Source organism: Schistocerca piceifrons, chromosome 1, assembly GCF_021461385.2.
Source record: "Schistocerca piceifrons isolate TAMUIC-IGC-003096 chromosome 1, iqSchPice1.1, whole genome shotgun sequence".
Lineage (NCBI taxonomy): Eukaryota > Metazoa > Arthropoda > Insecta > Orthoptera > Acrididae > Schistocerca > Schistocerca piceifrons.
This window is the reverse complement of record NC_060138.1, coordinates 704229620-704247824: the sequence shown is the minus strand read 5'-3', so window position 1 is coordinate 704247824 and position 18205 is coordinate 704229620. Positions and strand designations below refer to the sequence as shown.

The following is an 18205-nucleotide window of genomic DNA, read 5'->3' as shown; positions in this document are numbered from 1 at the left end:
GGTTGCGAATGGTCCTCGCCGATACCCCAGGAGCAACAGTGTCCCTAATTTGCTGGGAAGTGGCGGTGCGGTCCCCTATGGCACTGCGTAGGATCCTACGGTCTTGGCGTGCATCCGTGCGTCGCTGCGGTCCGGTCCCAGGTCGACGGGCACGTGCACCTTCCGCCGACCACTGGCGACAACATCGATGTACTGTGGAGACCTCACGCCCCACGTGTTGAGCAATTCGGCGGTACGTCCACCCGGCCTCCCGCATGCCCACTATACGCCCTCGCTCCAAAGTCCGTCAACTGCACATACGGTTCACGTCCACGCTGTCGCGGCATGCTACCAGTGTTAAAGACTGCGATGGAGCTCCGTATGCCACAGCAAACTGGCTGACACTGACGGCGGCGGTGCACAAATGCTGCGCAGCTAGCGCCATTCGACGGCCAACACCGCGGTTCCTGGTGTGTCCGCTGTGCCGTGCGTGTGATCATTGCTTGTACAGCCCTCTCGCAGTGTCTGGAGCAAGTATGGTGGGTCTGACACACCAGTGTCAATGTGTTCTTTTTTCCATTTCCAGGAGTGTAATTCAGGATACCTGGCCATAGGTGAGCTGGGATGACAAGCAGCTATTTCCAACCTATCGGATCATAACTCATCTTATAAACTGTTCTGTTTATTAATTGGAATTCTTGTGACTGTGGAGCATACAGAATGATGTGAAGCCTATGGGCCTCATTGTGTTGTATGCAACTATATTGATGGACTGTATTGTATCCCAAACTCTGTTCAACATCAATGTACATCGAGAGCACATCTTCCAACATCTTATTTAAGTGTTCTGTGAGGACAGCAATGTGAGAGTGGCAGTTATCATCCTGTGGGTGATGTCTCAATGCAAAATTACCTATATACTATTGTTGACAGGGAAACTTTTTCACGGCCAGAGATCACAGTGCTCTGTGCTTCAGAATGATGTGTTCTACAAGGAATCTTACAACTTCCACATTTTCAGCAGTCAACACAGCTTTGGTGACAGTATAGTCAGTGAGGCAGTTAAAGCAGACTATGTCCCACCTGTTCCGTCATGTCCCACCTGTTGAGTCTGAGAACTTACACAAGTGGTCAATTCCAATTAAGTGTAATGGCACTGCTGCAGGTGGAAATGACACCAGATACCCTGGAGGTAACTGCTTCTGTGACTGGTATCCCTTACGATGGATCACATCGTGTCTAATCTATCATTAGAGACCTGCCAGTGATATCTTCACAAATCCTACGTGACAAGATGTAAGAGCATCCTGATAATACATCAGGCTAACTGGACACACACAAGCTGGTATGACAACCAACTATTTCCTCCCCATCTGGTCATAGTTCCTCTTATACACTGTTTTGCTTATTAATTGGAATTCTCCTTCAGTTGGTTCCTTCTCCTTCTAGGCTTCTACGGTTTTCAGGCAGTGCTGGATCACCCTTGTGTTCAGCAGCAATGTTATTTAGTGCAACGAAAACTGTGCTTTCTCAAAATGCAGTGGGACCCTTGTGTTTGCATCCACTTTTGCATAGCGCTTTAATGCTGTACCCCTGAAGCATCAGCACCCTTCTCCCCAGTCAACCTGATGTATCCTTCATTCTAATTAGACAGCACAGAGTATTGTGATCCATCACAACGGTGAACAGTTTGTCAAACAGATAAAGCCAGAACTTGTTGATGGCCCAAACAACTGCAAGGACCTCTTTCTCTGTTGTGGAATAGTTCCTCTTGGACTTTGAGAGTACTCTGGAAGCATAATCTATCACCTTCAGCTCTGTCCTGAGTTTATACTATAACTTCATCTATACAACATTAGTGTCAAGTTCCGTCTTGGTATTTTTCTCTTGTTGGACAACATGTTATTGCCTCTTTAAAAGGAAAGATTTTTTTTTGCACCTCATTTCAATTTAGCATCTCCTTGCAGTAGTTCTTGTCTTGGTACAGAAGTCCTTTATAAAACACCAACAGTACAAGTACATTCCAAGAAAATTTATCACATTATGTGTGTGCTGAGGAGTTGGAAAATCTGTGGTTGCTCTTATTTTCTCTGGATTGGGACAGACTCCACTGCCATTCCGTAGATGTCTCGAGGTTTTTATTTTTTTGACAGCCCTCTATCAGATTTAGACAGCGGCCTGTAGCCTGAACACACTTTGGGATGGTTGTCAAGAGACTTAGATGTTCCTCCAACGTCTTCAAGAAATCTTCCAATGTCTTCAAGAAATAATGTCATCCAGGCAGCAAAGACAAGTCGTCCATTTAAGGTATTGACGAAGGTTTTCTGTCTCACATTCTAAGGTGGGTGGAGTGTTACACACCAAATAATATAACTTTGCACTCGCTGAGGCAGTCATGTGTTATGAAGGCAATCTTTTCCCTGTCAGTCTTTTCAACCTCAAATTGCCAGTAGCCTGCCTTCATGCCCATAGCTAAGAAATACCTTGTGCCTTTCAAGCAGAGTAGGGTGTCATCAATACACAGCAATGGGTAGATGTCTTTTTTGTGATTTTATTTAGCTGCTGGTAATCAATGCATACATGCTATGTGCCATCCTCTTCCTTCACAGGGACCACAGTGGTAGACCAAGAACTCTTGAAGCTTCAATGAAGTCATCTTGCAGCCTCTTCTCCACTCCCTCGCTGATTATCCAGCATCCATCTGTTGAACCAATGTTGATACAGTGTTCTACCATGGGACACTTGGCTTGTCTTTTCTCAACTCTAGATTTGGAAGCATCCGAAAATTGTTGCAGAACGGCTAATACTCACTGATGTTGTTCCTCATTCAGGCCAGGTCTTTTTGGTAGTTTGACAGTACCTTCTTCCCCCGTGTTGCGTGTAGTGGTAGCAGAGTACTAAGTTGCCCTTTCTAGACTGGTTGACTGCCCCTAGGCACATAAGTTTATGAATGAGTTGTGGCTGCTCATGACAATTAGTGATCCGAAGTTCTTCTCCTTGACCACCTACAAAGCCTATGGTCATTGCCGGTATGTAGATTTCTTTTGTGTGCCTGAATAGCTTTTTTGAAATCAAGGAAAGCTTCACATTTTAACCAAGTGTCTTGACTGACAAATATAACTCATCTTGTTGTGATGCCCAGAGCAATGTTCATTATGTGTGTTTGTTGAAATAGCTTCATCAATCTGAAGCTCTGATTTTCCACAGTCTATGACGGATTGTGACGTCTGCAAGAAGTCTCATCTGAGAACACTATTTGACTATATTCTGCTAAAACACCAGATTCAAAGGGCTGCATTATGTCACTGACAGTTATGCTTGCTGTACACGTTCCTGTAGGCTGGACCTATTTCCCATTTGTGAACTTCAGCACAATCACTTTCATATCACAGAATATAGTCTTATTTAAATGACAATGATAAGCATTTGGCACTATACCCCCAAGTCAACTAGCTCCCAGACAGGTTGGTCACCAATGGTGATGATGGGCTTCATCCTACAGGTTGACTATAATAATCAGAAGTTGACTGGATTGAACAGAAATGATGTGAGAGTTGAATCTGGTAGCATGATGGTCATCAAAAATTATCATCTTTCTCTGCAAAGTGCCACGAGTGTCCATTGTGGAAACATACAGGCATGTTGTCCTCCGTGCTCTAAATACCCGTGCTTTTGTAGGATATTATACTTAGCAGAGGAGTTGGGTTTTACCTGCATTGGTTAAGTGCTGGGTTGTCTCTGACAACTGTGACATAAGTCTGAGTTGGTAGAGTCCACTCTTACTGGCAAATATGACTGGTGGCAGAGATTGGAGCTAAAGATCCATACACCTCTTCTTTAACATTCTCTATTACCTCCTGAGGTATAGAGCTAGCCATCTCTTACTTGGTCTGACAGTTCTGGGAGCATGAATTGTTGTATCTCATCTATCACTACCTGGCATATGAGAGCGAGAGACTGTGATGGTCATCCACAATGCTACAGGGATGACATTCAGGAGTTGGTCATACGTCTTTCATTGAACTCGTTTTTTGCAGTTTACGATGTGCTGGCTCCGCTTGATGATTCCTCTGTTGTTCTGCCATCCTTTACCAGAAGAGCTTGGTACCTGTCTTCTAAAATCCATTTCATCAAGTGTGAGATTTTGTCAGAGTGAAATTTCGTCATCTTCTGTCATATTCGGATTCACAATCGTCAAAACATTTTGTATGTAGGATTGCATCATTTTCTCACATAGTGTGCCCTGGTCCTAATTGTTCTATTGCTAAGAGGACTTACTGATTGTCGGCAAATGTTTTTATTCAGTTCAGGTTGGAATTTATGGCAGGTACTGAGATTCTCTTCACTGGTCATGGAATCACAGCTCGACCAAGCGACATACAAGTATATGTACACGTCATCCCACCTATTGCATTTGGCATCTGAGTTTAATTTCATCAGGTCCTAACCTGCATCTCCAGAGAACATTGATGGATGCCTGATGTGCAGCTGACTTATTGCTCTTTTGGAATCCATTGGTGTCCTGAATATATGGACCTTGGAAATGATGTGCTGATTTTACTGTGGTTCCTATCCTTGTAAGCAATGGCTTTTATGTTGCTTAACTGGAGCCATGGCGATATAGATTTTTTTGAAGTACCTCACGTCTCCTCTAAACAGTGTCACATCATAACCACAATTAAGTTCAAATCCAAAAGTAGGGTTACCAAAATAATACAAAACTTAGCACTGAAAGTATGTTTAGTACAGAAATCTACATACAGATGAAACAGAATTAATTCCTGGACAGAGTGTTCAGCTATTTATACAAACTATACATATTTCTGAATACACAAACATAAGAAATTTCAAGAATCTTCCAGAATTGATAAATACTAAGTGACAAATAGCTGCGGATGATAAGGTTTGAACTCGTGACTGCCACTGAAGCAACACCACACAGCAAGCCATTTTTCAGGAATTAAACTGAGGTAGAACTTAATCCAGAGTGCTCAAGCATTTGTTAGTAATGCCATGAACTGCACAAAATGACTTGCTGCATAATGGTTTGTAGCCATGTTCCAGATCCTTAAAGAAATAATTAACTTCATGATGTACACTGTCTTCCTTGCAGGCTTTTTCCATCTGCGACCCTCGACAAGAAATTATAATTACGCATTTTGAACACCACATTAATGTAATTTGTAGAGGTCATGGAAAACAGTTCCCTTTGAAAACGTCCGATAGCACAATGTTTCATCTTGCAACATTGTACAGTGCCACAAATATGCTTCAAAGGAAAATTTTATTCTTCAACTAGCTTCTTACCTATGGCTTCACTAGCGTATATATATGTCACAACTCTCTGTCCACCTCCTCCTCCACCCACTCTCTGTCCACTTCTCTCTTAACCCTCTTTCTGCCCATCTCCTATGTCACCCTCTTTTCTTCCCCACCCTCACCCTATAAGTGGAGGTATTTCAGTTGCTAACTGAGGACAGTGAACTGAACAACATTATTTCAATATTTGCTTCACTTCAGACAGTCTGCAACTCATGGTCTAGTAGCACAGCTGCCTCTGGATCATGGGGTCCTGGGATCGATTCCCGGCCAGGTTGGGGATTTTCTCTGCCCGGGGACTGTGTGTTTGCGTTGTCTTCATCATCATCATCATCATCATCCATGACAGTGGCTAGATTGAACTGTGTAAAAATTGGGACTTTGTACAGGTGCTGATGACCGCACAGTTAAGCATCCCACAAAACAAACATCATCACTTACAGACTAATAATTATAGCTACTAGTAGTAGTATGTTTTTATGTTGGGTAGTACTTCCAAGTACATGTGGCAAGAGGAAACCATTAATGCTTGTTTTCCCTTGGGCAACAGGTCAGGTGTTGAAGTGTGGGCGAGTGGACATAAAACAATTTGGGGCTATATTGATAGGCACAGTCCATCTAATGGTGTAGTTAAGATCATGAAGAAAACATCAGGTCGTGAAGTTTGTGGCATTCAACACAGAGAAAAAAAATGACCAACACACTGACGTGTGTACACATTAAGGTATCACATATAATAGGTCATAGCAATCTATAAAAAGGGTGGAAAATCAGATGCACATAATTACCGCCCAATTTCACTGATTTCGATTTGTTGTAGAATCATGGAACACATTTTGTGTTCAGACATAATGACCTTTCTAGACTCTGAGTAGCTCATCTGCAGAAACCTGCATGGTTAAGGAAACAGCATTCATGCGAGATACAGCTGGCCCTCTTTGTGCATGATATACAACGGGCTCTAGATAACAGCTCCCAGGTTGATGCCACAGTCCTTGGCTTTCGAAAGGCATTCGACTCAGTTCCACACTGTTGCTTGCTCCAAAAAGTGCACACTTATGGTCTATGCGATGACATATGCAGTTGGACAGAAAGTTTTCTAACACACAGAGAGCAGTGTGTCATCCTGAATGGGAAGACTTCAACAGAAACAAGCGTAACATCAGGTGTGCCCCAGGGCAGCATAATAGGTCCACTGCTTTTTATGATTTACATAAACGACCTGGTTGATGGTATTGACAGCAGCATTAGACTGTTTGCCGATGACACTGTAGTCTACAGGAAAGTAGTATCATATGAAAGTTGTGAACAAATCAATGAGGATTTGCAGAAAATAAATACATGGTGTAATGATTGGCAGTTATCTCTCAATATTAGTAAATGTAACCTACTGTGTACAACAAAGTGAAAATCCCTATTAATATATGAGTACAAAATTAATGCCCAGTCTTTGGAAGCAGTAACATCCGTCAAGTTTCTGAGTGCGACTATTCGAAAGCAACTCAAATGGAACAATCTTATTACATAAGTAACACGTAAGGTAAACTCTAGGTTGCGGTTTATTGGTAGAATACTAAAGCAATGCAGTCCTTCAACAAAGTAAATTGCTTACAATACTTTAATTCGTCCCGTCTTAGAATACTGTTTGTCTGTACGGGACCCTTACCAGTTGGGTCTGATTCAAGAGACTAAGAAGGTCCAAACAAGAGCGGCAAGATTCGTGACTCATACATTTAGCCATCGTGAAAGCATTACAAATCTCACAGAAAGTTTGAAGTGGGACACACTTGCAGGTAGACGATGCACTAAACGTAAGGGGCTGCTCACTAAATTCCATAATCCGATCTTCACCGAGGATGTAGAGCATATATTAGTACCACCAACTTTCATATGATGCAATGATCACCATTCAGAGATAAGGGAAATTAGAGCTCGTACCGAGGCGTTCAGACAGTTGCTTTTCCCTCGTGCGATCCATGAGTGGAACGGGTGGGGGGAATATAACTTTGGCACAAATAAGTACAAAAGCACCAGAAAGACATACAGGGAATCCCTGAAGAGACTAAAAGCACTTCATTATGCTGAACAGATAAGAGAAACTAGTAACATTAGCAAAGCAGCCTGGCATATTGTAAATGAAGAATGTGAACATAGAGAAAAACCAGGCAGCAGCAACATTGCATTAGAAGAAAATGGAATACTGTTGAATGAATCAAAGTCTGTGTGTGAGGCCTTCATTAAACATTTTAGTAAGGCATGCAGAGAAGAAAAAGATGAATCAGTCCTGAAAATAAACACAGTTAAAATGAGTAATCTATTTTTCCTAAGGAGTGTAACAGAGTTTGAGGTCATGAATATAATCTCAAAACTCAAAGTAAAATCATCTAGTGGCTGGGATGACATATCATACACACTACTTAAAGAATGCAAAAATGAGTTAATAAAACCAATAACACATCTAATTAACAGTTCAATTGGCCAGGGGACCTTTCCACAGTTTTTAAAAATCACTGAGATACAACCTGTGTATAAAAAGGGGGCTATCACAGACATAAATAACTACCGGCCAATCTCTTTGACTTCAACATTTGGCAAGCTGCTTGAAAGAATACTTCTAGATCGAATGGAATCCTCCTGCAAATACAAACTATTAAACAAAACACAACATGGGTTTCGAAAAGGACGATCTACAATAACATCATTAGCAACTTTTTTCCATGAACTACTGAACAGGCTGGATGAAGGAAACAAAGTTGAAGGGACTTTCCTAGATCTGTCTAAAGCATTCGATTCTGTGAATCATGCAGTACTGTTATCCAAGTTTAGAAAATTACTGGATAAGAGGAGTAGCTGTAAAATTACTATGTTCTTATCTCCATGACAGAAAACAGTGCACAAAACTAAATTATAAGAATGAAAGTAAGATCCAAACAGTTAAGTCAGCGTACAGAACTCTCAATTGTGGAGTTCCCCAAGGAAGTATACTTGGACCATTCTTGTTTATAGTATATATTAATGATATAACACAGCCACAAAACTCCAAACTAGTGAACTATGCTGATGATACATCTTTTATTAGCTGGGGCTGTACAGATCGGGCAGCATTCCAAAGCAACAAAGAGACCTATGAAATGATCACAGAAGACTGTAGTAATAAAGTTCTTGCTACATTTTAATAATACTCATACTCGATCACTTTCTACAGTTGAAACATCTGGCAAACATAAGTTTTTAGGCATATTGATTGATGAACATCTCACTTGGAAAGAGCATATCGGCTCCACCTGTAATAAGGTTTCTAGTAATATTTACTTACTAAAATGTCTTGCAAATATAATAGCTCCCCTTGTCGTTAAACAAGTGTATTATGGGTTAATACACTCACATCTGCAATATGTGATTGAGGTCTGGGGTGGGGCACCCACTGTCTATATGGATCGCATTTTCAGGCTTCAAAAGAGAGCAGTTAGGATAATTGCTAATATAAGCAAACGCCAGTCCTGTAGGGACTATTTCAAAACTTATAAATTACTGACTGTGTACTCATTGTATGTATTTAAGACCATAATGTTTGTAAAAGAGAACGAGGAAAGTAGTGTAAAGAACAGTGACACCCATAATTACAATACTCGAGCCAAAAGTGACTAATCATAGGATACGGACTAACAAGAAAGCTACAGACCACAGTCCATATGTAACTGGGAGACAATTCTATAATAAGTTGCCAAAAAATATAAAGCAACTCCAAGGCAATCTTTTCAAGAGCAAGCTGAAAAATTGGCTAATAGAAAGATGTTTATACTCATTAAAAGAATTCTGAGCTGCAGTACTGTCAGTTTATTCTTTTATATACTGCAGTATATTAGTGGTGGTATTGTTATAATTGGCTAATTGATGTATGGAGTGATATATAATGTGCTAATGTGTTTATAACATTATTGCATGGAATGATATACAATGTGCTACTTGATGTGTATATTCATTCTTGGAATGGCATGATACTGATATAATTGTACAAAAAATGACGACGTCCAAGACTGTAAAGTTAACATGGACAAATAAACATTATTATTATTATTATTATTATTATTAGTGCCCTCTGCCATACAGTGCTTGGTGGCTAGAGGAGTATACATGTAGTTGTAGATATGTAGATGTAAATAGGAAAAGTTAATGGTTTAAATTAATATACATGCAGTATACCCACAAGGTAAGTTACCACTATAGAATAACTGCAATGTGATGCAAGATATAAAATACTATACTGAACAGCCAGCTTATTAACTGTGTTGCACTTGCATTTCACTTTTATCAAAGAGAGCTGGGATTTAGATATACATGTGTTTTACTCATAAACATTCATTTCCACTTCTTGGATTTATTTTCACTACCGATGTCACAAGTTACATTAGATCACACACTCGATAAATCAGGTATGCTGCAGCCACTATGATGACATGAGGGTCTGCCTTTTGCTGCAGCAACAATGCAGAAATGTGCTTCAAGTTTTGATGGGCCCCTCTTCCATTCAACTGTGCAAACACTGGAGTCACACACTTCAAAACAAACTTCATATGCAATCTAGCACAGAAAGACATAAACACAATATCCTGCAAACTGATCACAGATGCAGCTAGGACACATTCTGTTCGTGCAACTCATTTTTGATCATAGATTGGAACTTGGTCCAATTTCCATGGAGCGGCTCATTTGCTAAGACACATTTCCGTCTTTGTACTGATACAACGAACACCACCTCCAATTGTAACAATTCATAGAGCATATTGTTTCCATCACTATAATATTTGCTGTCAATAGTTTAAGAATAGGTGTCACATAAGACAGTAATGCTTTATGTATTTAACTGCTTGTGTAACATATATTTTCGAGCAGGTCCTTCCCCAAAGAAATGTAAATATTCAGTGGTGAAGGAAACATGATGAAGCTGATAACAACAGATAAAATGCACCATTGTCAGTGTTTCAAACAGTCTTGCACAATACAGTAGTTAGACAGTCCTCTAGACACACTTAAACTACACTCCGCTGCAGAGTGAAAATCTCATTCTGGATTTAACCTACAGATTCATAGTAAAGCTTTCGGAATGGATCTTCTGTTGACATCATTCTTTTACATATGTAACATACCGAACAGAGTAAACCTCAGAAAATATTAGAATTTTACAGAATTATGGATAAGGAAAATCAGTTGTTTTCTGTCTTCTGCAAACAGTATGAAGCAGAAGACTGGTTTACCCTCTCAGATAACAATAAGTCAGACGGCAATCTAAATACCAGCTGATGTAAAGAACAGGTTAAGAGGAGCCTAAAGGATTTTATTTCTTCTGAATTTGGCCAACCATGGACTGCATAGCACTTAAGGCTTTTATTGCCTTTATTTTCCTCTCTTCCCAGAACCTCTTCATCCTTTTTCTTGTTTTCTTTTTCTCCTCCTCAGAAATGTAATGTGTGGACCTCTTCATTAATGGTTTCTCTTCAGATGATTTTGACTTTGCTTCTGAATTATTTTCTCTTTTGGATCACCTCTAGTGTAATAACAGTTTCTCGTAACCTCTTATCATTTAGCGACTTTAATGATGTGATGCAAATTGAAGATGTTTTTGTTCAGTCAGTGCTCATCCATTCTTGGTAGGTGTCAATAAATACTTTCTGCTTTGTGTTCATTAAATTTCCAGTGTACTTGCAAAGCTTCTCATTCTTCCTATTCTTCTGAGTTCCATCAATCGTCTTCTGAGGTCCCAGAATTTTCCTGAGGATTTCCTTTTTCTTCTTTTCACATTTTTTTTTCCAACTGTCCTCTTCAATTCAGAATAAGATACTCTGAAGTATAGACCCCTCTGGCTTTATAACTTCATTACAGTGCCCGATTTTAGGCCTTGTAGGATACTGCTCATCTGATGTACCTATTTTGTGTTAGTTTGTAAGCAAGATCTAATTTTCTGGCTCTTTCTTTGACTGCCTTTTTATCTTGTCCATTGGGACGGATCCATCCTCCTAAATATTTGATTTTATCTGTCATCTTAACCATTCCATATTTTACCCCAAGTATTTCTCTCCTGGTGTCTGTGTTCCATGTATCCATCTTTTCCAGCTATTTCATGCAAAATCTCCAGTATTCTTTATGAGTATTTCCGGTTTGTGGCTAAAATGGTGAGGTCATTGGCAAAAACTAAACAGCTCATTTCCCAGGAGTTTCCTTTCTTCCCTAGGTGTGTTCCATTTATTCCTTCCAACTTCAGAGCTTTTGCTCAGGTTCTCATTATTTTCCCCAGAATGTTATTGAAGAGAGTTGGTGATAATCCTCTCCTTGCCTGACACATAAATTTATTTCAAAAGATTTCAGAGATTTCTCCAAAAAACTTAACTTTGTTTTATTATTTCCTTCATTTTTCTATGAATTCTGAATTCTTCTACAATACTAAATGAGATTTGTTTGTCAACTGAGGCATATGCTTTATTGAAGTCAACAAAAATTACAACTGCATTCTATCTTCTATTGCTCTAGTTCTCAGAATGCTTTTGAGCCTGAATATCTGTTCCAGCTTGATATTCTCCACTGATGTGATCAGGTTATTCTTCAGCTCTTCCTAGCAGGACTCTGGCAAGTACCATATAAGCAAATGAAAGTAAGGCACTCTCTCTATTGTAACATTTCTAGTCCATCGGTGTCATTTCACTTTTCCAGAATTCTTTTATAAGGTGACTTGCTCTTCAATCTTCCACATTTCTGCCACAATACCAGCTTCACTGATGCCTTATTATCCTTGAGCTCCTTGATTACCTGCGTAATTTCATTGAAGCTTTGTGGTTTGAAATCTAACTTGCGGATTTTTTCCCGTGCATACGATCTTTCCTGGGGTTCTTCACAGTTTAGCAGCACTTTGAAATAGTTTGCCAAGAGCTGACATTTTTCTTTGTCATTTGTAACTATGCTCCCATCAATTCACCTAATGCACAGATTGTTGGTTGATGCCCCTGTAGCTCATCTTTGAAGGTCCTGTAAACCTTCTTGGTGTTGTTTTCATCATAAGGGATTTATGCATGACCAACTCAACTCTACTAATAAATTTCTCAGCAGAACCAACTCTTTTCGTGATGCTTGGCTACAATAGCTCAAGATTTATTTCTGGTTTTTAGTGTGTACCCATTTACATTCTTGTAACAATCAAGCCATAATGTAGCTCCTTCCAGTTACTGAGGCAACACAAAGAGCTCTTATTCACTTCTTGATTAGGCATTCCCTCTCAACGCATAAACCACTTTTCCAGTGAAAGGATGCACCGGTGTGTAGTGTGTTTCATAGGTTAATATTAGTATATCACTTTTTGGAAGAGTGCAATATGCTTTCTAATCAAAGGGCAGCCTACTTCTGCTTTGTTATAGTAGCTCCTACCAAAGTTCTTGGGAAGGAATGCTGAATTAAATATGAGACCATTGTATTTTTTCATGTTGCAGATTTTTGTGCACATAAGCTTTTAAAGCCTTTTTTACTACATCCTTACTACTACTATTGTTATGATTATTATTGCTTGAGATTTTGAAGCATTTCTTATTCTACATGTTTTACTATGTAATTTATGTCCAATGTTCACATAATTATTAGTGAGGGGGTGTAATGATAATGCTCTCAGGCCAATGGTCACATAATTATTAGTAATGGGGCATTAATAATCATGCACCCAGGAGAGCTAAAAATAATGCATGATTCAGTTCAGGTGGCAGTCAACAAACATCATTGTTCATCTGGAGACCCTTGATGGCAGTATAGGTATTATGTTGAAGCTAGATATTTATGTGTAATTTTAGTTCTGAAGCTAACTTAAATCTGTGATTTAACTTTTTTTTGGTCTGTCATTCTACAAATTATTATTTACATAACATAAGTACTTACTTGCAGGATGTCTCCTGTTTTGAAAGCTATACCAGCCTGTGCACAAGGTATCAGGTCATCATCCAACGGGTCATAATCAAACTGTGCACGAACAAAAATCTGGAACAAAAGCAAAACAAAACAAATGCCTAGTAGTTTTGTTTGACCAAAAAATCAGAAATATTGTACAGTTAATTTTGTAAAACTATGAGGAGATACTTTATTTTCATGATAATATATACCTGTAGAAAGTACCAAAAGCCCTTGCTGCCACAGCTTGAATCTGCCAGCTGTGACTTGCACATGATTTTTAATGTTCCCAAATACAAGCCATGTGTTTTGCCCCGGTACAGTTGCATCACTATTACAGTCAAGTAAAATTCTCCTGGAAAATCATTCTGAAAACTTTCATTTAGCAAAGAGTACATGACGTACAGAAGACTAATTTGTTTGAACATGAAGAGGTGCTCAACATTTGTAAACTAACGACAAAGTTTTGTTCTGTCATCATTATTCTTAAACACAGAAGACATCAAAATGAGGGTTGCCTCTCACAGCTCCACACTGGTGTGAAAAGTAGCATTAAAGACATTGCAATGCTCTGATATAATCTTGTTTGTATAAAGAAGATTTTCCGTATTTGATCAAGAAGGTGAATACTGAAAGTCGAATGGCTATTTTGTCATCACAACAAAGATCACAATGACTATGGAATATTTTGATATTTACTGTAATACCATCAATAAAGGAAGTAATGTGGCCAAATTCTTCCTCTTCCATGACTAAATACTGCCTACAGAGCATCAAGTAAGCTTGAAATGAATTAAAGTAGGCATACAGAAAAACTGTTGATCTTTTTGGAAAACATCCAGAAGGGTAAGTATATCAGCAATTTAACTGAATGCAGGCAAATAAATGTCATCATTTCTTAAACTAATAGCGCAATACGGCTGTTAAATGTAAAGAAGAAACCAGTGAAAATAAAAAAGATTAAGCTTGATGACTTGATTACGACATTGAATTTTCTTGACCATTAATCTGTAGCCATCTGCATCTTATACATGTTGTTATTCTGATGGAATACTTTACACCAGAGGGTTTCTGTCAAAGGGGTATGACAGTCATCATTATTTTTGTGTATTCTCCTTCTGTTTTATCTTATATTGTAGCAGTAAATTTTGTTTCATTTTGATATATCTGATGATGGCTAATGAGTGAAACTAGTCATCTGAGAAACATATAAAACAAAAATATTCAGCTGAGAACATCGAGAGCAGCCAGAACTAGTAATATTAACTTCTTATGGAGATTTGGACTGAAAATTATAACTAAAAAATAAATAGAAAGGCTAAAGTCAGTTTATCTTGAACATTTAAGGAGACTTTTTTCTTCCAAATCAGTATCCTGTGAGTAATGAAGTGTGGAAAAATAAGGACATAGTGCACCGATGTCACACTAGGTAAGCTGCATCAAAAGATACACTTTTGTAAAGATTGTTGAATTTGTGAAGTGTTCTGGAATAATTTGAAACAAGGATCCTTCATGAAATGTGAAGTAATGAAACTTTAGCAATAATTCACCAGCAGACACACTGGACTAAATGTTCATACTTTAAATACAATCTAATTCAAAGCATGGTACACACACTGGATAGGCACTGACTACCTCCAGAACTGTGCCAGTGCTTGTAACAGTCACCATTGCTACTGACATTGTCTACGAAGATCTTGTAAGCAATCTAAATCATGCACTGTATTAATGATTCAGTTGTAGTTATCTCCTTGTTTGAATGACAGCATTTGTACATACATATGAAACATGAAACTAAGACTAAATGACAATGTTACTTATGAATGCAATGTCATTGATATGAATCTGAAAAACCAACTGAAAATTTGTGCCAGAACCTGGAGACATACTCAGATAAGCTAACAGTAAGGTGATTGCTAGTGAGAAACAAGAAATCAAGCTTTGAATTTTCAGTTGTCATTCCAGATACCAATGGGATTGGAGACCTCCTTCTAACTGTTGCAACAGGTGGGTAGTCGTGCGACAACAGTGCAGTGAATAGACGATCTTGAGTTTTGGCCGAACACAGTCTCATTATCATTTACTGAGGCTCAACACTTCCTCTGTGTATCTCCTAACATTATCATAAAGATTCACATTGTAGACTGTGGATTTGATTATGAAGAAGAATTTATCACACCAAATGATACCAGTGGCTTGCTTGCACTCGTACTTGCACTTGCACTTGTATTTGAAACCCTAAAATGAATCTGCAAGTGTTTTGTACAGAAAGATAAAAGGGGTTCACTACTAAAGTACAGATAATTTATTTTACAAGTCACTGTATTGAATAAAAAAACATGAAATGGTTTTTCTCTGAAAAAGTTATTTATGTATAATAAGTTACACATAATACTCGTTCTTTTAAAGCCACAAAGGTATAAGTAATTAAAAGCAAACAATGGAAAATCTAGTAAGGAATAACAATAATATTATGAAAAGCATACATTACTACTCATTGCTGCTCGTATAGCAGTCTTTTCCTGGTTTCTGTCTGCAGCTCAATGTCTCCTCTATCCTTTTCATAATACTGTAGTAATTAAAAGCAGTAATATGTAAACATAATATACCTTTAAAAATAAAAAACACAGCAATAAAATTGTGATGACCACAGGAAGCAGGATTTACTCAGATGTGTGTCAACAAACATTAGACAACTTTTTTATACAAAAGTGAAACATAATTTTGAAGTAGTACAACAGTCAGAAAGACTACATTTAAAATGGCCAATAAATAATATCAATATTATAATTTGAAGGCAAATATATTATTCAGTGACCAAGAATATGAAAACTAGAAAAGAAGTCCTAGCTGACCACATTTCTGGCACCACCATGCGAATGTCAAAGATAAGAGCTTTCATTTTGTGCTGTAGCTGTATCTCACTTTAGGGGATCATTTTATTTTTTCCTGCAGAGAATTCCACTATACAAAGAAGCATACTATAGATTTCAATAACCTTTCAAGCAAAGAGGTACAGTTTTTTCTGGAGCATAATTGGCTTCAACTTTAAAGAACCAGCCATATTTCAATTCTAATATGGTAAAATGAAGATTGAAAAAACAGATACAAGAAAATGTATGTCAATATTGTATTTTTTCAGACATTGTGTGAATTATGGTACATAAATTGTTTATAAAAGGCATCCCAGCAAGTATGGCAGACAAGATGGTTGCAGTGTGTACTTCATCTGTCCTCTATTAAAAGGATATTTTAGTAATAGTCTGTGACAAAATAATAACTTTTTGTATCATTCATCATTACTGAACCAATCCAGTTTGTTAAACACTACACATTTTGAGTAAAGTATCTTTTAAAGGTAACTTTTTGTTATCATTATATTGCACATGATACTTACAGACAACATTCAAATATTTTTCAAAAATATATGTAGACATATAAGGAGAGATTAAGAGTACATTTTCTCTCAAAGTTAGAACAGAGTGGTCTATATACGAATGTGACTCATCCTTCAGCCTACTCACGGTCTTATAGCCCAGTCATTGAAGACTGAAAATTGATGAATAGGGGAAAGAATTGTGTAGTTGCAAATTTTTGTACAGTGGTAGGGGGTTGCCATCAACAACATACCAAAAATCCCTATCAGCACTGCAGGTGGCAATGATTAAAGTAACTTTTTTATGTTTTTCTTGAGTAACTCTAAAACTGCGGCCACTTGTGACAATATTTCCCAGTACACAATTACACTACATAAAATTTACTACAAAAGATGCCATATCCAGTTTTTCTCTTTGACTAACAGTTTCACACTGTAGGGGATGGAAAAAACCACATATTATTTTTTTTAAAAAGAAGCATTTAATGGTATAAAATTACTGTTCACTGTTAAATGAAGTGGGTCAAGAACAAATATTAAATATTTGTACCACATCTAAGTGCAGCACAGCCACAGAAGAAATTGTGTTCTGGGGGTTAATAAGATGGAGAGGGCTGGGGCAAAGGGTAAAGGCATGAAGGAAGGTAGGTTGCCCTCCTTCATAGGTCTGCGAACTGAAGAGTGACCAGATGATTTCCCCTCCATCTAACCCACTACGTCACAAGAAGCAACTACAGGGTGTTTCAAAGAATTACACTGACCTTCATCAGCTTGCCTTTTAAATCACAGGCAACATAGTGCACAGACATGCCTGGGAAAGGTTTATTTCCTATATAGCGCATAGAATACAGATATGTGATATTAATAATACTAATACGAGGAACCCTTACGGACAGAATCTGTGTAAAAATCTCCACACTGTTCTACACTGCTAGAAGGGAAATTATTCCTAATGATCCTGCACAACACATATAGAATTCTTCCAGGAAATGCAGCTTCCCCTAAGCACAAGTGCTGCTCGCTTTTCAGTTTACACACAAACTGTACCTCCCCAGCATTTCCTGTCCAGTTCTCTTACGTGAGTAGACAAAATGACTGTAAAGTCATGTCTTCATGGTGGAGTTATATTCAGTTTATTAAATGAGTACTTATTTGTAGTTGTTAAGTGAACTATCAAGTAAAAAAGTTCGACAACTGGAGCTGCGAATTGTTAACCATACTGAAGTTACCCAAGGGTAACATGCTGTCAATACGTATTCAGCAATATTGATTTCATTGTCTCCACTATCAGAGGCTAGAATACTCTTTGCAGCATGAGGAGTATCAAATGCATCATCCAAACCTCAGTTCTACTAATGCCTGAAGAGGCTGAGAGCTTTAAATTATCTCCCTCTGTAACAAAAGTAGGTCCCTTAGGTGTCATGAAACTTCAAATATTTGAGCACAAGTCAAGCAATGCACTACAGTAACTACTGTTCTATACTTGAACATGATCAGTTGAACTCTACCAGATATATTCAACCCACCGTGGAAGATATACTGCACTGTGGATGAATGGTAAGAGGTTCCAATCAGTGCAGCCCACTCTACAAGTGCCAGCCATTCTTGAAT

At 38.3% G+C, this 18205-nt stretch overlaps 1 protein-coding gene across 3 annotated transcripts in view; it reads right to left on the bottom strand.

The window, feature by feature from the left end:
* Window positions 1-18205, bottom strand: part of LOC124710527 (peripheral plasma membrane protein CASK) — a 558968-nt gene that overhangs the window by 107765 nt on the left and 432998 nt on the right. For all 3 annotated transcript variants that reach the window (XM_047240932.1, XM_047240933.1, XM_047240934.1), the window contains one exon: window positions 13210-13308. In XM_047240932.1, coding sequence (XP_047096888.1) covers window positions 13210-13308 — 99 coding nt within the window. The remainder of the gene's footprint in view (window positions 1-13209; window positions 13309-18205) is intronic.